The following is a 20,066-nucleotide window of genomic DNA, read 5'->3' on the forward strand; positions in this document are numbered from 1 at the left end:
CTATTACTATCTATTAGACTAATATTCTATAGACACCTTCTCCTTTTACAAGTGTATGCCTATAAAACTATTTCCCAACTATTTTTTTTAAAAAAATTATCACATAACTTACCAGGAGGGAAATCAATCAGCCTGGGTGCCCTTCAATCCCATTAATCACAACAAGAGTAAACCAAACATAATTTTACCTCGGCAGGTGGCAGCACAGAGTTTGCTCTGTCTGGTTTACTCATAGCTCAAGCATGGTTGGGCGTGATTTGGATGGGAGACTATCAGGAAGAACAAGGGCTATAGGCTAAACTGGGAAGTCAAGAAACAAAAACAAAACCATATCCCCATCCTGAGTCTGGAAGGAGATGAGCGGCTTCCGTCCCCTGTCCTATATATAGTCTCTCCTATATCTTGTATTTCTTCTCTACTATATCCTCTATAACGTTCATTGTGTATTATTGTGTATTAGACAAAATAAATAAATAAATAAATAAATCTAATAAATTAAATTAAATCCTAAAATAAAGCTACAGAGAGCAACATGGAAACACCATGTATGTGTCAGAATCATGTTTGCCTCTGCCCTTGAAATATATTCTTATTAGATTCTTATCCTGCCTTTATCATTCAAATAAAGAAGTCACATCATTAGTATAATTTCAAAGATTATGGAGAGATAGTTGGTATGGATCTATCTTACACACACGTCGATTGCAAGTCCAATACATTATACAAATACATATTCATTACATCCCAATTACAAATACAGCAGATTTCTTTAATAAAGGCAATCCACAGATGGATTCACAAGGAAGAAATCCACAAGGAAGAAATTAAGGCAGACGCGGACCTTCCCGGACTAACCCCAACACTTTTCTCAAAAGCCCAATATACAGTATATATATATATTTGTGGATCCTTGTGGATTTATATATAAACCCTCTCCTTCGGAGATCAGCCTCATCCAGATCTCTACTCACTTCTGCCGGGCGTCCCTGGTTGGAAAAGCTCCTCTTGACTTAAAAGCCACGCGAGAAAAGTAACCCGCTCATATCCCCATCGAAACCCGTCGCCTGGGCCAGACGGAAGCTATTCCGGCGGCAGCTGCTGCTACTACTACTACTGCTCACCTGGAGCAGGTGCATTTGGGACGGGGATAGCTGACTTCCCGAGTGCCTGATTTTTAGACGGGGGGAAATGAGCGAAGGAAACCGCGCGGGTCGAAGGACATTTTTGCTAATATCTCCTGCTCCTAGGTTTCAAAATTCTACGTACTCCCTATCTAAAGAGGCCACCAAATGTCTCTGGTCCTGACGTTTTAAATAAATATCCAGGCAATGGATAAAGACGGACCTGGCCGTTGCCGTAAAGCGGCGAAAAGAGGCTTTTACGTCAGTTTAGAGAACGGCATTGTCCGCTATTCCTTCGCTCGTGCCTTACATTTTGAGCGATCATGGCGGCGGGGCCACCGAAGTCCGTTTTATTCGTATGTCTGGGTGAGTGGCGTGTTTTGTTTTGTTTTTTTAGGGAAAGAGTGAGGTGCGTCGGTTGGCAAAAAAAAAAAGCGGTGGGGGAACGTTAGCTATTGGTCTTTTTTAAATTTTGAAACGGAACTAATAAAGAGAAAGGAAAGATTTAGAAATCAAATGAATTTTAATTTACTACGTTCCCTCTACCCCCCCCCCCCGCGGTTCCCAAGAATGATAAATAAGGACTATTATTTTCAATTGCACATATTCTTATTTTTTATCTCTCCTCTTTGCCACTCCTTCCTTGCATTTTTTTTTTTTTTAGTTTCTGCATTGCATCTTTTTCTTGCTTCTCTGGCATCAGCATTTACATGTAGTACAACAGCAGAAAAGGGGGTTGCTGTTTTACCCTAAAATTCATTGGCCCTGTGTGATTCATGAAGAGGGGGAATAACTGTAAGGATACACTTTCTTATTTTGGTGAGTGTGCATCATTTCTGCAGAGAGGAGACTACTTGTGACTGAATGGTTTTCCTTTGGATAGCTTCAGACCATTATTTATTTTATTTATTTATTTATTTATTGGATTTGTATGCCGCCCCTTTCCAGAGACTCGGGGCGGCTAACAGCGACAATAAAACAGTGTACAATAGTAATTTGGTATTGATGATTAAAAATCAATTAATATAAAAACCAAACATACATACATACATACCATGCATAGAATTGTAAAGGCCTAGGGGGAAAGAGGATCTCAATTCCCCCATGCCTGGCGGCAGAGGTGGGTTTTAAGTTGTTTACGAAAGGCAAGGAGGGTGGGGGCAGTTCTAATCTCTGGGGGGAGTTGGTTCCAGAGGGCCGGGGCCGCCACAGAGAAGGCTCTTCCCCTGGGTCCCGCCAGGCGACATTGCTTAGTTGACGGGACCCGGAGAAGATCCACTCTGTGGGACCTAACTGGTCGCTGGGATTCGTGCAGCAGAAGGCGGTCCCTGAGGTAATCTGGTCCGGTGCCATGAAGGGCTTTATAGGTCATAACCAACACTTTGAATTGTGACCGGAAACTGATCGGCAACCAATGCAGATTGCGGAGTGTTGGTGTAACATGGGCATATTTGGGAAAGCCCATGATTGCTCTCGCAGCTGCATTCTGCACGATCTGAAGTTTCCGAACATTTTTCAAAGGTAGCCCCATGTAGAGAGCGTTACAGTAGTCAAGCCTCGAGGTGATGAGGGCATGAGTGACCGTGAGCAGTGACTCCCGGTCCAAGTAGGGTCGCAACTGGTGCACCAGGCAAACCTGGGCAAACGTCCCCCTCGCCACAGCTGAAAGATGTTTAGCTTCATATTTTTAAAAATAATCTTTATTTTATATATATATATATATATACTGTATATATATATGTGTGTGTGTGTGTGTGTGTGTGTGTGTGTGTGTGTGTTTGCTGAATTTTTAAAATTAAGGGAGACTAGGATAGCACTATTTTGGCCTTATTCTTGTTGTATCCTGTAATGGCTACCTTGTATCTCTGTAAATAGTTTGTTCCTTGTTAAAGCGCTGTCTGAGCTAGAATCAGGAAGTCGTGGCCTCATGAGCTAGCCATACCCTCTCTATATATATCAAACAATAAAACCAACAAACACGTAAATGCCTATAACATTGTATAAACACACACACACACACATACATATACATAGATATGTATGGATAATTATATAGAAAAACATTCAAAATAATAATTCCTAATTTTATTCACTTCATTTTTTAAAAAAAATTCACTTCCTCCCCTTCTCGTGCCTTTTTCCAGTTAATTTGGGATGTTGTGAATAAACAATAAGCAATAGGAAAATGACTCTACTTGCATGCTATCCATACACTTCTCTCCACTTTTGCTGTTCCAGCTTTTTGGGGAAAGCTGGATGATTGATTCACCAAGGCAGTTATGACATGTACTGAAGGACACGAGTCATTAATTAATTAAAACAAGTGACTTGGACTTTTTTAAAAAACCCATCAGATAGTATTTAATTCATAATATAAACAATTATCTAAAAATATGGACTCTTTTCCGTGTTTGGTTTGTACAAATGGCTCCTGTCATTCACAAATGAAACTTGGGACAGCTGTAAACCAGAATTGTTAAAGAAGGTATACCATTCTGATAATTATTTAATCCACAACTTAGAATAATTAACATCTGGAGGGGAGGTATTGGAAGCAAGTGGTAAAATGTGTTTTATGATGTCCTCCTTCCAATACTACAACATACTGTACATACTTGAATCAGTTGGTGTGACCCAAATTTCACAGTTATGTGTCAGTATTTTAACATGATTGTGGTTTGCTGTAGCTACCACTACTCAGAATTACTTTCTGGGACTTTATTGCTATAAATGTGTGATTATTACAGTGCAGTTCTGTCACTCAAAGGAGGTACCTGTACTGTGAAGACTTTATTAAAATGTTCTCTATACAATTTGTTTTGTTGGTACACCATAGTTTTGGTGATCAGAATAGGCTGTAGAGGTTAAGGCCCAAATTTTTGTTATCTCATCATGGCAGGAGTGTCATGACTGATTTAATTTCTTACAATCGTATTAAAGAACATGCAAATAATTTTGTATATAGTCACAGCTTTGTTTAACTTCTCTTTGAATATTTGCAGAATAGAAATAACTTAATGCAATGGTTTGGTTTGGTTTGGTTTATATTATGTGTAATCATAACTTATTGAATAAACCCCAGTGGTTTATTCCATATGCTAAGTAATAACATTTACCAAGAATGAGCTTGAATAATTTGTCATAAAACCAGCAAATAACTTATAGCTTAAAATGCTGTGTGTGGGATTCCAGTAAGTGAACTATTTGACCAGCACTTTTTTAGTTGTAGCTATTCTCTAATAAGTACAATGAGATCTACTAATTTATTTTATAAGTATCGTCCCAGTAATTTTATAAACACCCCATACCAGAGAGTGTAGGACAGAATATAGTATAGGAGATCCTTCACTCAGTACTTTGTTGAAGCACCATTGGCAGCAGTTACAGCCTCAAATCTTTGGCTATGATGCAAAAGCTTTGCGCATCTAGAATGAAGGATATTCTGCCATTCTTCCTTGTGTTGTGGCTGGCTCTGGGCCAGCTCCTGCAACGGGGAATTTGGATGTTGGCTTAGGAGAGTCCTCAGGTTACCAGAAACTTGTCTTACTGCCATCAGCTTCGGACAGTGAGGATTCCTTGCCAAGGTTAGACGCTGGGGAAGAAGAAGAAGAAGAAGAAGAAGAAGAAGAAGAAGAAGAAGAAGAAGAAGAAGAAGAATCAGATAGGGAGATGGATGCAGCCAGCCCATTAGTTAATGACCCCATTAGTGGGTCATCAGACTTGGAGGAGAAGGATCAGTGGATAGATGCCGGAATGCGCAGGCTCATGGCTAGAAGGGACCAACTGTGTAGGTATTGTCGGAGATAAGGGAGAACACCTGTGGCTGAGGCAGTTATAGGCTAATGGGGCCGCTGATAAATTGCCAGTGTTTCAGGAAGTGCATGTGGGAGATTATCCGTTTGGAGAAGGAGACGTCGTGTTTGCATTTTGTTCCTGGTTTTTCACAGACTCTTGGAGATATTTCACAACTAAGTAAAAACTTGTGGACTGACTGGAAGAGGTCTGACTGTAACGCTTCCACAGCTGCTTTTATCTGCTTTGCTTGTTTTTGTTCTCACAACTTTCAAGGACTGTTATCTGTAATTTTCTCAGTTTAAAGTGCGTGTGCACAGCTTTCTTTAGGATAAATGGCTTTTCTGTTTACTTTACAACAGCGTGTGTGTTTGAATTTACATTTCTGACTTAATTGGGGCTGGTAGCGTGAAGCCCGGCATAATACCTTGCAAATCCTTTCAAGCTCAGTCAGGTTAGATGGTGGCCTTTGGTGGAAAGCCATTTTCAGGTTCCTCCAGAGAAGGTTAGTAGGGTTCAAGTCTGGGTCCCTAAACTACTCCTGTGTTGTCTTGGCTATGTACTTAGGATTTTTGGTAATTTCTCTTACCATGGCTCTTTTCCCCGATTGCTCAGTTTGACTATGCAACCGGCTCTTAGAGGAGTCCTGGTTGTGCCAAACCTCTTCCATTTAATAATTATGCTCAAATTTTATTATTTGATTGATTGATTTACCGCACCGCTCCGAAGACTCTGGCCACTGTGTTCTTAGGAACCTTCACTGCAGCAGAAATGTTATTGTAGCCTTACCCAGATCTATGCCTTGCAATAATCCTGTCTCTGAGCTCTGCAGGCAGTTCCTTTGATCTCTTGGCTTTTACTCTGCTACAGTATGTCAGCTGTGAGGCCTTCTATAGAGAGTTATGTGTCTTGCCAAATGTCTAATCAGTTTAATTTACCAAAGGAGGACTCTAATCAAGTTGTAGAAACCTGTCAGCAATGATCAAGAGAAAGGGGAGGCACCAGAGCTAAATTTCAAATGTTGTTACAAAGGGTATCAATATTTATGCCAGTGTAATATTTCAGGATTTTAAAAATAAATGTACAGACATTTCTAAAATTCTGTTTTTACTTCATTGTTACGGGATACTCAACCCCGACAAGACGGAGTGGCTGTGGGTTCTGCCTCTCTAGGACACTTCCATCTGTCCATCCATTACCCTGGAGGGAGAGGAGTTTTTGACCCCCTCAGAGAGGGTCCGCAACTTGGGCGTCATCTTCAATCCACAGCTGACCTTGGAACATCATCTGTCGGCTGTGGAGAGAGGGGTGCTTACCAAGGTTTGCCTGGTTCGCACCAGTTGTGGCCGTATCTGGACAGGGAGTCACTCATGCCCTTATCACCTCGAGGTTCGACTACTGTAATGCTCTCTACATGGGGCTTTGAAGAGTGTTCAGAAACTGCAAATTGTGCAGAACGCAGTCGCGTGACCAGTCATGGGCCTGCCCGGGCATGCCCATGTCTCTCCAACACTCTGCTGGCTGCATTGGCTGCCAATTGGTTTCCTGACTCAATTCAAAGTGTTGGTTATGACCTATAAAGCCCTACATGGCATCCGACCAGATTACTTGTGGGACCACCTACTGCCACATGAATACCAGCAAAAGGTTAGGTCCCACAGAGTCGGCCTTCTCCAGTTCCTGCCAACTAGACAATGTCATTTGGCGGGACCTAGGGGAAGAACCTTCTCTGCGGGGGTCCCGACCCTCTGGAACCAGCTCCCCCCGGAGATTCATACTGCCCCCCCTCACCTTTCTTAAGAGTCTTAAGACTCATTCATGCCCTCAGGCTTAGGCCAACTAGATCTTAGCCACTGGCCAACGAATGATTGTATGATTGTTATATGAATGGGTGTGATTGATTAATTTAATTATGGATTTTAGATTGCTGTGTAAGTTTAATTTAATTGGATTGATTTTATTGAAATTTATTGTTTTTTATATGTTGTAAGCCGCCCCGAGTCTTCAGAGAGGGGTAGCATAGAAATCAAATAAATAGATAAATAAATAAATAAACAAACAAACTCAGTGTATATTAATGAAAAAATGAATTTCAATAATTATAGAATCATCTTGCAGCATATCAAAATTGACAAAAGTGAAGGAAGTCTGAATACTTTTTGAATGCTCTATATAAATTAAATATTTATTATATTAAAAAAGGAAGACATAATTGGAAAGGAACTCGGTGAGTTTCCCCAAGCCAGGAGAGAATAGATATGCTTTTAGCTGAAGCCAAAAGTGTTCTGCTTGACTGGCCTCAAGCAATGATTAACGGTCCAGGAAAGAAGGTCAGACACACACGTGCATAGTTAGTCAACAAACCTGTATTAAGCAGAAAAGAAAAAGTCTAAAGAAAATGGTCCTTACTTTCAGGAGTAAAACACAGGTTGAGTTGAAAATTCAGCCAGCTACAAAGTTCATGAAAAAGCAAACAAATACAAAAGTCACGTAGCATAAATGTTCCAAGAGGTCTCTGAATTCTCACGGCACAAAAGCAGCAGCTTGTCCCAGAGTTTTCAACTCCCACAACGCTGAGTTGAAATCCAAGAGCAGAAACTTCAAAGAGGAACAATGACGCCACACAAACCACCCAGATAAACAGCCACAGTTTGCCTTGGCCCCTGTTCCCTTTTTATGCCGTTAGCCCTCATTAAGGGAACCACACCCAGCCCAGGTGCGCCTATCATGCCTTATCATACTTCTTAAAGCGATCCCTTCAGTTGCGTAAATTAATGTATTGCCCTGCAGACGAACTGAGAGAGGATAAACTGTCCGAAGAACTGCCAGCCACCTCCCCTGAGCTGTCTGCTGAATCCTCTCCTGGCTGTCTGCCACATCTTCCTGACTGTCTGCTACATCTTCCTGGCTGTCAGCCAGGCTTTCACAGTCACTGTGTGCCGCGTCTCCCCCATCTGTGGGGACAATGGCTGGCCCAGGCCCAAACACAACAAAAAGGAGACAAGTCTGTCCTTTTCTTCTTCCTCATACCTGCATGACTACATATACCATATTTTTTGGAGTATAAGACACATCCCCCCCTCCAAGGGTGAAAATCGAGTCCCTCTTATACACTGAATGTAGGCCTGACCACCCGCTGGCCCCCACCATTCGACCATTTTCAGCCTTTGTGTGTTTGTTTTAGACCTATTCCAAGCTGCCGGGATTGCCACAGACCATCGCTGCCTCTGTACATTGCGTTTTTGGGCTCTGTGCCTCATGTTTTCAGCCTCGGAACGCTCTGTTTCAGACCCTGTTCAAGGTTGCAGGAAGTGCCAGAGCACTTCACCACTGATCGCCACCTCTGCATATCACGTCTTCAGCCTCTGCGCTTCATGTTTTCGGCCTCTGTGTGCTGTATTTTGGGGTGGTCCCAGGTGTGCAGAGGCCAAAAATGGGGTGTGTGGAGCCCGAAAATGCGATGCACAGAGGCGGTGATTAGTGGCAATGTATTCTGGCGATCCCCACAGTCTTGAATGGGTCTGAAATAGAGCATTCGGAGACTGAAATAGGGGCCAAAATCACGAGGCACACAGGCCAAAAATATGAGACACGGAGGTGGCGATGCTTTGTGACAATTATTGCAGCTGATCCATCCACCAATCAGCTGTTGTCCTGAATCAGGCTGTAATAATTTGCTGAAGGGTGTTTTTTTTCTTATTTTCCTCCCCGAAAACTAAGATGCGTCTTATATTCCGAAAATACAGTATTTTTTTTCAATATATGTAAAATTGTATTTTAGAATCATTGGACTGAATCTATATTTCTTTATCTTTACAGGGAATATTTGCCGGTCTCCCATAGCTGAAGCTGTTTTTAGAAAACTTGTAACTGAAAATAACCTAGAAAACAAGGTAAACCTAATTTTAATTACTCAAGCCATTTTTCTGCTAGCGTTATTTAAATAAATTGCTTTGTTTTTCTGTAGTGGAGGATAGACAGTGCAGCAACCTCTACATATGAAATAGGAAATCCTCCAGATTATCGAGGCCAGAATTGCATGAGAAAACATGGCATAACTATGAATCATATTGCCAGGCAGGTACTGTACCCATATTCTTTTTAAATGTGTGTCTACTTATGTTCTTATTGTTTGCAGTGGATAATAGACAGTGGTGCTGTTTCTGACTGGAATGTGGGACGCTATACAGATCCAAGGGCTTTAAACTGTCTGAGAAATCATGAAATTGAAACAGCTCATAAAGCACGACAGGTAGAAAGAAATGTCTGTGTGCTTGTATGTAATTGGATGCATGTGTTTTCAGAAAACATGGGCATCCCTGTGTGCCACAACTGCTTTGTGTCTTGTGCAAAGGTGGATACAGCATTATATATTGAATAATCAGTGTGATATCTTTGTAAAAATGAAGAAATAGATACTGATAACATTGTGACCTGATTCACTTCTGAATGTGAGGTTCTGCTGCAGATCCTTACTGGGAATGTCATTGGCTATTGGCCATTTCCTGAGTCTGGACATTTGGACACATCTTTGCTTGGATTTACACATGCTGGCATACAGAACATATTAAATATTTTTTTAAAAAATTAAATTTTAAAAATTTAAATGGAATTTTAAAATTAATCCCAGATTTTAAATTGTATAAAATATCTAATCATGAAAATTGAAGTATATTCTGCTTTATACAAAGTATTTTATACAGATAGTTCTCAATTTAGGATGGTGCTATATGAAAGAAACAGTCACATAAACAAAATTTGGGCACAGGAGTTTGCCTACAGTTACTATCATAGGAGCTCTGCAACTCCCCCATGATTTCAATTGCATCTCAGTTGCCTATCTAGTCAACTATTGAGCTCAACCCTAATGCAGCCAATGCGGTCTTGGCTGGGTATGGGATCCACCAGCATGTGCAAAGCATCACAATTAACTTCACTGTTTTTCTTTGTTACTGATTAGCATACCCAGCCTATGTGAGGGATAGCCTTCCTATTGAAGCTGCCTGAGTCCATTCTCGAAGCAGCATTAGTTAATACAGGCAGAGCAGCTGTTCTCATGGGGCCAGACTGCCCCATGGCCAACTATGCTCCCCCCCCACCCTGCAAAGACCACAGAGCCAAGTTTTGACCTCTTTGCGGAAGATCAGGAGCATGGGGGTTTGGCCCACCTGTGTGGGTAAGGTGTTCCATAATGCAGAAGGCTGCCTTCCTAGACAAAATTATTTGACTGACAGGGACTGCAGCATATCTCCCTGCCTGAGGTGGTAGAGGGTCGGAATATTCCGGTCCTGCTGGGGAGAGGCAGATATGGCGGGGGCCACAGAGCTAGCCGTTCCAGAGGAACGAGAGATCGTTGCTTAATAACGATTCCTTGTTCCGGCTCTGTGAACCCAATCCTGGGTGCTGGTGATGAGTGTAACTCTGGCCCTGGGCTCAAGCTGCTGCTACTCAATGCCAGGTCGGTGGTAAATAAAGCTCTCATCCGGGATCTGATCCTGGATGAGGAGGCCGACCTGGCATGTGTTACTGAAACCTGGCTGGGCCCAGAGGGAGGAGTTCCTCTCTCTGAAATTTGCCCAGCCGGGTTTCAGATATGGCATCAGCCTCGACCCCAGGGAAGGGGGGGGAGGAGTGGCTATTATAGCCAGGGAGAGCCTTGGCTTGCGTAGACTCGTTGCTCCAGAGATTGCGGGCTGCGAGTCCCTTCTGGTGAAGTTGGACTTAGGGGTCCAGGTGGGCTTGTTTCTCACGTACCTGCCTCCCAGCTGCGTGTCACAAGCCCTGCCTGTGCTACTCGAGGAGGTAGCCGGGTTGGCGGTGGGGTTCCCCAGACTTATTGTCTTGGGGGACTTTAACCTGCCGTCGCTCGGTGAAACCTCTGGATTGGCACAGGAGTTCATGGCCACCATGACAGCCATGGACCTGACCCAAGTAGTACAGGGTCCGACTCACGAGGGGGGGCATGCACCCGACATGGTATTCCTCTCTGAGCAACTGAGTAATGGTCTGAGACTAAGGGGCTTAGAAGTGTTGCCTTTGTCATGGTCAGACCATTTTCTACTGCGGCTTGACTTCCTGGCTCCAATCCTTCCCCGCAGGGAGGCGGAACCGATTAAGCTGTTCCGCCCCAGACGCCTGATGGATCCAGAGGGCTTTCAGAAGGCGCTTGGGGTTATTCCAGATACACTCGTACACAGTTCGGCAGAGTCTCTGGCTGAGGCCTGGAACAAGGCTGCAGCGGAGGCTCTTGACCGAATTGCGCCGTTGCGACCTCTCCGCGGCACTAGACGCCGTAGAGCTCCATGGTTCAACGAGGAGCTCCGGGAGTTCAAACGCCAGAAGAGACGTCTAGAGAAGGTTGGGGAAGGTTGTCGAGAAGGTGGTGGCACTCCAGTTCCAGCGGTCCTTGGAAGAAGCCGATTATCTAGGTCCTCAGCAGTCAGGATTCAGGCCCGGCTACAGCACGGAAACTGCTTTGGTCGCGCTGATGGATGATCTCTGGCGGGCCCGGGACAGGGGTTTATCCTCTGTCCTGGTGCTTCTTGACCTCTCAGCGGCTTTTGATACCATCGACCATGGTATCCTTCTGCGCCGGCTGGAGGGGTTGGGAGTGGGAGGCACTGTCCTTCAGTGGTTCTCTTCCTACCTCTCTGGTCGGTCGCAGTTGGTGTTAGTGGGGGGTCAGAGGTCGACCTCTAGGTTACTCCCTTGTGGGGTGCCTCAGGGATCGGTCCTCTCCCCCCTACTATTTAATATCTACATGAAACCGCTGGGTGAGATCATCCAAGGGCATGGGGTGAGGTATCATCAATATGCAGATGATACCCAGCTTTACATCTCCACCCCTTGTCCAGTCAGCGAAGCAGTGGAAGTGATGTGCCGGTGCCTGGAGGCTGTTGGGGTCTGGATGGGTGTCAACAGACTCAGGCTCAACCCGGATAAGACGGAGTGGCTGTGGGTTTTGCCTCCCAAGGACAATTCCATCTGTCTGTCCATCACCCTGGGGGGGGGAGTCACTAACCCCCTCAGAGAGGGTTCGCAACTTGGGCGTCCTCCTCGATCCACAGCTCACATTAGAGAAACATCTTTCAGCTGTGGCGAGGGGGGCGTTTGCCCAGGTTCGCCTGGTGCACCAGTTGCGGCCCTATTTGGACCGGGAGTCACTGCTCACAGTCACTCATGCCCTCATCACCTCGAGGCTCGACTACTGTAATGCTCTCTACATGGGGCTACCTTTGAAAAGTGTTCGGAAACTTCAGATCGTGCAGAATGCAGCTGCGAGAGCTATCATGGGCTTTCCTAAATTTGCCCATGTCACACCAACACTCCGCAGTCTGCATTGGTTGCCGATCAGTTTCTGGTCACAATTCAAAGTGTTGGTTATGACCTATAAAGCCCTTCATGGCACTGGACCAGAATATCTCCGGGACCGCCTTCTGCCGCACGAATCCCAGCGACCAGTTAGGTCCCACAGAGTTGGCCTTCTCCGGGTCCCGTCAACTAAACAATGTCGTCTGGCGGGACCCAGGGGAAGAGCCTTCTCTGTGGCGGCCCCGACCCTTTGGAACCAACTCCCCCCGGATATCAGAGTTGCCCCCACCCTCCTAGCCTTTCGTAAGCTCCTTAAAACCCACCTCTGTCGTCAGGCATGGGGGAATTGACATGTTCCTTCCCCCTAGGCTTATAAAATTTATGCATGGTACGCTAGTGTGTATGATTGGTTTTAATTTGTGGTGTTTTTTAAAGTAATTTAAATATTGGATTTGTCTTACATTGTACTGCTATTGCTGTGAGCCGCCCCGAGTCTGCGGAGAGGGGCGGCATACAAATCTGATTAAACTTGAAACTTGAAACTGATAGAGGGATGGGCTAATGTCATGGGGCAATGCTTAGTTCTGTAGCAAACATAGTGTCATCACACAGATAGCTTTATTTGCATATTGGAAATCTATTGGACATGAAGTCCGTTATATCAAAGTCCACTGAGATGTCACTGTCACTGTAATTACCATTACAGGAGGTTTTCTGTTAGATTCTTTTCATAAAGATCCTGTGATTAGGAACTGTATGCAATTTTTTGTTGTCAATGTCTGGAGGACACTATTATATTTGGCAAAAGAACAATAGTTTACCATTTTTAATATATTGTACTAGAATCTTTCTTTCTGGCTGGCATTCTTGAACAAACAACAAAATATTACTTCTTGTTAAAATAGCAATTAATTGCATTTTTAACTATTCACAAATAATCATATTTTTTTCTTTAGTTAAAAATTAAATATATCTTTTTAATTTTAGATTACAAAAGATGATTTCCTGACATTTGATTATATTCTTTGCATGGATGAAAGCAATTTACAGTAAGTGGTAAAAACTGTGACTTTTGCTAATAAATGTTTGCATATCCCAGCATTCTCCCTTCAGATCACTTAAAGGAAGTGAAATTGTGAAATTGTGAAATTCAGTGTTCTTCCTTCTAAATAGATGTGTGTAAGGTCTTTTAAAATGTTACATGAAAGTATGAAGAACAGGGGTCTTTCTTTACATCCAAAGCACTGACATACAGTATCTCAGCAACCACTTTGTCTGCTGTGTCTCTAATGTGAACTTCATCTTGTTGGGATAGCTTCAAGTGGTCCTCAGGATTCCAGAGTTTAGTAGTAGCATTTTCCCCATGAAGCAGGTTGCATACCAGGACAGTTTCACTGAACAGTCTGCTGGGGTCACAGTGATGCGAAACATAGCATCTATGAGCTACTTTAGCTGGTGCAAGCACACTCTGTCCTCCCCTTATATTTGAGCAATGTGAAATATTTTAATTTGAACAGCAGGAAAGGCCAGTGTATTGACAGAGGCTCTCCCCTTTACCTACTAGTTCTCCAGGCAGAGTGGCCTTGATTAGTTCAAACTAAGTTGACCACTACCAATTCCCTTTCTAATACTTCATACAGCACCTCCCTTCTGCCATGCCTGTCAGCAATAACTGGTTTGGCACTCAGTGAGCTTTAAATCTGCATCTAGTAGAAGCCTCTTTGCGCAGACTTGTGCACAAAGCCAGAATGAATTTTAACAGATCACTAAATCCACCAGCCTAGTCATCTGTTAGAATTCATCCTCGGTCCCATCCCACATGAATGAATGGTAAATGTTTTCCTCACATTTACCTAGTGATGCTTGGTGAATCAGGAAGGAAACAAAGCTGGGGAAGTCACCTTGTCCCTTTCCTTAACTTGTTGTGCACAAGGTCACAAATAAGGTCATAGCCATTTGGCAGAGTCATGCCTGTGTTAGGATTGGTGTGGTTAAAGGACTGGTGGATAGTACTGTATTTTACCATAAATGGGTGGAAATGTCTGTGCGTCTTATACAGCAAATGTTGTCGAAGCCCCCCTGCCTATCTGCCGGCCCCAACACTTCGGCTTCGGCCACCCAGCAATTTGCCTCCTTGCAGCAAATAGCCTGGTCAACTTCAGCACAACTTCCATGTACAATTCATTCACTTTCCCTTGGTTTAGGATTCTCTCTTTTACATCAAACCAAGGGCTGGATCATGAATTAATTGGGGCCTGCCTACTTTAAATGAGCTATTATGTCAATTATCCTTTTTGGATAGTTGCATACTGGCAAGTACCCGAAAATGCAGCAATGCTATTCATGTTACCTTCTTTACTGGCCAAGAGTAAAACTAATTTTACTGGCTGAGAGTAAAACTAATATATTTGTTGCTTTCCCCAAAATTTTTCTTTCAAAATGAATTATGAACACATTTCCATTTCTACTTGGCAAAATGCTTGAAAGCCGTAGAAAATCCATCACTGTAGATCTCATTGTGAATAGATGCCTTTGTTATTAGGGGAGTCTATTACTTCATTCTAAGAGCAGGTGTTTCTTAGCAATAATAATAATAATAATAATAATAATAATAATAATAATAATAATTAATAATAATAAATGCTTTACTTAATAATAATGAAAAGTTAACTAATCTTTTTTAGTGACTTGAGAAGAAAATACAATCAAATTAAAAATTGCAAAGCTAAAATTGAACTCCTTGGTAGTTATGATCCAGAGAAACAGCTTATTATTGAAGATCCATATTATGTAAGTATTTTCTCATTTAATCTATTTAATTATTGTTATTTGGAAAAAAAATGTTTGTAATTGGGATTCTGTATTTTCTCTCTTTTTATTTTCAACCTCCAGGGAAGTGATGAAGATTTTGAAACTGTTTATCAGCAGTGTCTCAGATGCTGTAAAGAATTTTTGGAAAAACCTCATTGATGTGATTATGTCTGAATTATATCTGAACATAAATGTCATTAGTGCAAAATCTCAATTAACATTAAACTATGATAGTGTGCCTCTAAAATAGATACATTTGTGCATTCTTAATTTTATTTTTTGTAGTATACTGAATGGGTATACATTGCATTATTTGAAAAAAATGTGGGTCTTTTTCAAAATTAAATTGATCTTATCAAATATATGATGAATGAAATTGTGCTGGTCATCTATGTAAGAAAAAAATCTGTTGGTACTAAACTAAGTGAATAAATATGTGTTACTCCATATACAAGTAGTCCTTGAGTTGTGGCCACAATTGAGCCTGGAAATTAAGTTGTTAAATAAGTTCTTAAGTTGTTGTGGTCATTTAAGTGGATCGTCACATGATGTGACCCAACTTTAGAACCATCATGGCTTTCCCAGGCATGGTTGTTAAGTAGAGTACAGGAAGTTTCAGGAGGTGGGAAGGTCTCTGGAGGGTGCTCGGTACAGACCACGTGTGGGGGTGCTGTGACATGACACAGGTGCAGGGAGGCCAGGGAGAGAAGCTGTAGTTGTTGGTCCTGCAGTGCAGCGAAACAATGCGACACTCAGAAAGAAGCTTCCACAGTGAGGCATGAAGCAGTCCGCCCATCCTGAACCCTGAATGCCTGGGAAGCTCTAACCCAGCTGCCCTCCCTGTCCTGCCCATCCCATGCCAACTGACCTTCATCAGGCTGGTTCTTTATGAAAAAGATGAAAAATGCTAAAGGCAACAGCTCAGCTGCAGTGTCTTAAAACACCCCTTTTCTCATGCTCCTGGGCAGGGCTGGATCACTTGAGCTTACTTCATGTTGAGAAGGAAAAAAAACTAGCCTCACTTTGCACTGACTCTGTGAAGAGATTATGATTTCCCAAGGTTGGGCAAAACACCCTCAATTCCAAAAGCAAAAGTTTTGGCTATCTTTAGCATTTTTCCCTGCAAAGAGTCAGACTGCTGATACCTTGTAAGCTTAATAGTTTGAAGAAGATTCCTGGGTTAAAACATACGTTCCTAGAGGAGATCAACCTCAGTGGAAATGAGATCAAGTTCAGTGCGGTGAGGGGGAATGCTTTACACCCTTGGAGTCTCCTGGGCATTTGGAACTTCTGATGGGGTAGCTGGTTTGTGCCACAGTGTGGAGGTTTCCAGGGTGTTTGGCCCAGGGGAGGGCTGACTGCTTTGTCCTGCATCATTCAACTTCCCCAACATTTAAAATCATAGATGGGAGCAGGAAGCAGAGGCAAGTGGAAGGAACCTGAATTTTGATCATGTGACTGCAGTGGCTCTAGTTTCAAGCACGGGTCGTATGTCCCTTCGTTCAACACTCTTTCATATGTGTGCCTGCAGCATCCCTACAGTCATGTGATTGGCAATTGCAGTGATTCCTTTAACAACTTTGGCAAGAAAGGTTATAAAATGGGGCAAAACTCACTTTTGGGCTCAATTGTCATAAGTCGAGGACTATCTGTATAGTACATAAAAATTCTTGGATGTGTAAATGTGTGTTAACTGGTGTTCTAAACATTTTTCTTTTCACATCAAAACTTTATAAATACTTTCCCTGTACATTTTTATTTGCCAGTTGCTAGATGTCTGAAAACTACTACATTTTTATATCCTTCATCACTGTATATTATATATACAAAATATAGATGTGGAGGTAAGGCAGAAGCAAAACAATATAGGACAGATTTTATGACATGCAGCCATATAGAATGCTGTGATGCAAATATTTGCAGTTTTCCATTAGCACTGACAAAAGAATTCCCTGGTGGTATAATCTTTTTTAAATAATACAAATTGAAGTAAATACTGTAACTGCTTATTTATTTTTAAATTTAAAAGAAAATAGCTTTAAAGGCTAATGATATGATGCTTGAAAAAAGTATTATAGCATTCTGAAGTAAGGTAATAATTATGTGTTCCAAGTTCTGATAAGTTCCTTTACAGCTCCAGCACTAATATAGACTATGTAAGGGTAAACTTCATTCATTTCCATAATATGAAAAAAAAATATTTTAGGAAATTATTACATTCTTGTTTGTTACACAAATTAACCTTATGGAGCCTGGTATACATTTGCGGAAGGTATAAATGATTGAGGGGAAGGATTTAAAAGACTGGAGAGTGTGTAGTTTTCCAGTGGAAATAAAACCACTACCCTCCCCTTGCATTTCATACCTCTTTTTACTGATCTTCCTTATGACATCATTGGTTTCTTTCTTTTCTTCACCTGCTCCCTTCTACATTTGAATCAACATTGTTTATGGATGCTTCAAGATTAAGCCAAAAAGAAGTTGTTAGACAGAAGCAGGCAGCAAAGTCCATAGTAAGCTGGCAAAGATTTGCTTATTTAAAAGCACATACTGAAGGATGTTGACATAAACCAGTGATTCTATGTAAATATTGTATGAGTCATTTATACTGATTATTGTCAGTACATGCAGTGTAATATTGTGTGGTTAATTGTTTAAAAGATAACAGAAGGCTGTATGCAATTGTTTGCCAAAACTTTCATCTTCTACTCAGTATATTTTGTCTGCATTCTGCAATTATTCAGAGTGTTGCCATAATCCCTTTTTAGCCAAGAGTCTTTATAAACATTGCATGGGAAGTACAAACCAGCACTATTTTGTTCCCTTTTAGAGTTAGTTTTTGTGTCTTCAAATCTTCCCAAAAGAGGAATCCTCATAGGCCTGTAGTGGACTTCGCTGCTATTCGTGTTACCTTCTGGATTTGTTATTTTTAAAGCCATAATTCCTATTAATAAGATGCCTTGTTCAAGTTGTATTAAAAATACTCTAGGGACCTGTTTTGCTTTCATGAATGTCACGTTTTATTTCAAGCAACTTTGCAAACATTATAATTAACTTCCAGGCCTGTGATTAATATGTCAAGACCAAATAAAATAGTAAAAAAACAATTTTACTCCTTGTAAAATTTTCATTTTATAATCTAGCCACAGTAGTAATTTTATAAATGTATTTTGTAAATTATCTATGCAAAGAGAGGATATATGAAACCTGGTCCTGATCATTTACAAAGTTTCTTTCTATGATAACTCTTTCTTTCTATGATAACTTTAAAAAATAAGACACTATATTTTTATATCACATATTAAGGATATTAAAAATGAGTGTTTTTATATTATTATTATTATTATTATTATTATTATTATTATTTATTAGATTTGTATGCCGCCCCTCTCCAAAGACTCGGAGCGGCTCACAACACAAAACACGGTACAAATCCAGCAATAAAAACAATTTAAAACCCTTAATATAAAAACAATCATACATCTCAGACAAACCTTGCGTAAAACGGACCAGCCCAGGGGAATCAATTTCCCCATGCCTTAAGGCAGAGGTGGGTTTTAAGGAGTTTGCAAAAGGCAAGGAGGGTGGGGGCAGTCCTAATCTCTGGGGGGAGTTGATTCCAGATGGTCAGGGCCACCACAGAGAAGGCTCTTCCCCTGGGTCCCACCAGACAACATTGTTTAGTTGACGGGACCCGGAGAAAGCCAACTCTGTGGGACCTAACCGGTCGCTGGGATTCATGCAGCAGAAGGTGGTCCCTGGGATATTCTGGTCCGATGCCATGAAGAGCTTTATAGGTCATAACCAACACTTTGAATTGTGACCAGAAACTGATCGGCAACCAATGCAGACTGCGGAGTGTTGGTGTGACATGAGCATATCTGGGAAAGCCCATGATTACTCTCGCAGCTGCATTCTGCACGATCTGAAGTTTCCGAACACTCTTCAAAGGTAGCCCCATGTAGAGAGCATTACAGTAGTCGAACCTCGAGGTGATGAGGGCATGAGTGACTGTGAGCAGTGACTCTCGGTCCAGGTAGGGCCGCAACTGGTGCACCAGGCGAACCTGGGCAAACGCCCCCCTCGCCACAGCCGAAAGATGGTTCTCTAATGTTAGCTGTGGATCGAGGACGCCCAAATTGCAGACCTTCTCTGAGGTGGTTAGTAATTCTCCCCCCCCCCAGGGTAATGGACGGACAGATGGAATTGTCCTTGGGAGGCAAAACCCACAGCCACTCCGTCTTATCAGGGTTGAGTTTGAGTCTGTTGACACCCATCCAGACCCTAACAGCCTGCATCACAGCATTCTATATGGCACATCACTTCCACTGCTTCGTTGACTGGACAAGGGGTGGAGATATACAGCTGGGTATCATCAGCGTACTGATGATACTTCACCCCATGCCGCTGGATGATCTCGCCCAGCGGTTTCATGTAGATATTGAATAGCAGGGGGGAGAGGACTGACCCCTGAGGCATCCCACAAGGGAGAGACCTAGAGATCGACCTCTGACCCCCCCACTAACACTGACTGCGACTGACCGGAGAGGTACGAGGAGAACCACTGAAGGACAGTGCCTCCCACTCCCAACCCCTCCAGCCGGCGCAGAAGGATACCATAGTCGATGGTATCAAAAGCCACTAAGAGGTTAAGAAGCACCAGGACAGAGGATAAACCCCTGTCCCAGGCCCACCAGAGATCATCCATTAATGCGACCAAAGCAGTTTCCGTGCTGTAGCTGGGCCTGAAACCCAACTGTTGAGGGCCGAGATAATTGGCTTCTTCCAAGGACCAGTGGAGCTGGAGGACCACCACCTTCTCGACAACCTTCCCCATAAAGGGAAGGTTGGAGACTGGACGATAGTTGTTGAGAATGGCTGGGTCCAGGGAAGACTTCTTAAGGAGGGGGCGCACAAGTGCCTCCTTGTAAGGGGCCAGGAAGGACCCCCTCCCCAAAGAAGCGTTGACAATCTCCTGGACCCAGTTATTGGTTAAGAAGGGAGCGGGTCACCCTAAACAGAGCGTCTGGG

At 42.6% G+C, this 20,066-nt stretch overlaps 2 protein-coding genes across 3 annotated transcripts in view; one reads left to right on the forward strand and one right to left on the reverse strand.

Moving 5' to 3' along the window:
- The window catches only part of SH3YL1 (SH3 and SYLF domain containing 1), a 39,566-nt gene extending 38,420 nt beyond the window's left edge, over positions 1 to 1,146 (reverse strand). The window contains exon 1 of the mRNA XM_070732922.1: positions 972 to 1,146. Coding sequence (XP_070589023.1) covers position 972 — 1 coding nt within the window. The 5' untranslated portion in view covers positions 973 to 1,146. The remainder of the gene's footprint in view (positions 1 to 971) is intronic.
- Positions 1,147 to 1,361: 215 nt separating this feature from the next.
- ACP1 (acid phosphatase 1) lies at positions 1,362 to 18,142 on the forward strand. Of its 2 annotated transcripts, none has more exons than XM_070732924.1 (6): positions 1,362 to 1,487; positions 8,733 to 8,806; positions 9,052 to 9,165; positions 13,212 to 13,273; positions 14,909 to 15,014; positions 15,117 to 18,142. In XM_070732924.1, exons 1-6 carry the CDS (start codon positions 1,445 to 1,447, stop codon positions 15,192 to 15,194), a joined length of 477 nt encoding a protein of 158 aa, XP_070589025.1. In that variant the 5' UTR covers positions 1,362 to 1,444; the 3' UTR covers positions 15,195 to 18,142. The 2 variants fall into 2 exon arrangements, with proteins under 2 accessions (XP_070589025.1, XP_070589024.1); XM_070732923.1 differs by lacking the exon at positions 9,052 to 9,165 and adding an exon at positions 8,881 to 8,994 and having other exon boundaries at positions 1,369 to 1,487.
- Positions 18,143 to 20,066: the final 1,924 nt, after the last annotated feature.

The sequence above is a fragment of the Erythrolamprus reginae genome, chromosome 1 (genome assembly GCF_031021105.1).
Source record: "Erythrolamprus reginae isolate rEryReg1 chromosome 1, rEryReg1.hap1, whole genome shotgun sequence".
NCBI lineage: Eukaryota > Metazoa > Chordata > Lepidosauria > Squamata > Dipsadidae > Erythrolamprus > Erythrolamprus reginae.

What these genes read in the sequence shown, in the direction of transcription:
- ACP1 (XM_070732924.1), top strand. Translation starts at nt 1,445, where the DNA reads ATGGCGGCGGGGCCACCGAAGTCCGTTTTATTCGTATGTCTGG. An exon ending in AAAATAACCTAGAAAACAAG is followed by an intron (nt 8,807 to 9,051) that starts GTAAACCTAATT and finishes TATTGTTTGCAG; the next exon opens with TGGATAATAGACAGTGGTGC. An exon ending in TTATTGAAGATCCATATTAT is followed by an intron (nt 15,015 to 15,116) that starts GTAAGTATTTTC and finishes TTCAACCTCCAG; the next exon opens with GGAAGTGATGAAGATTTTGA.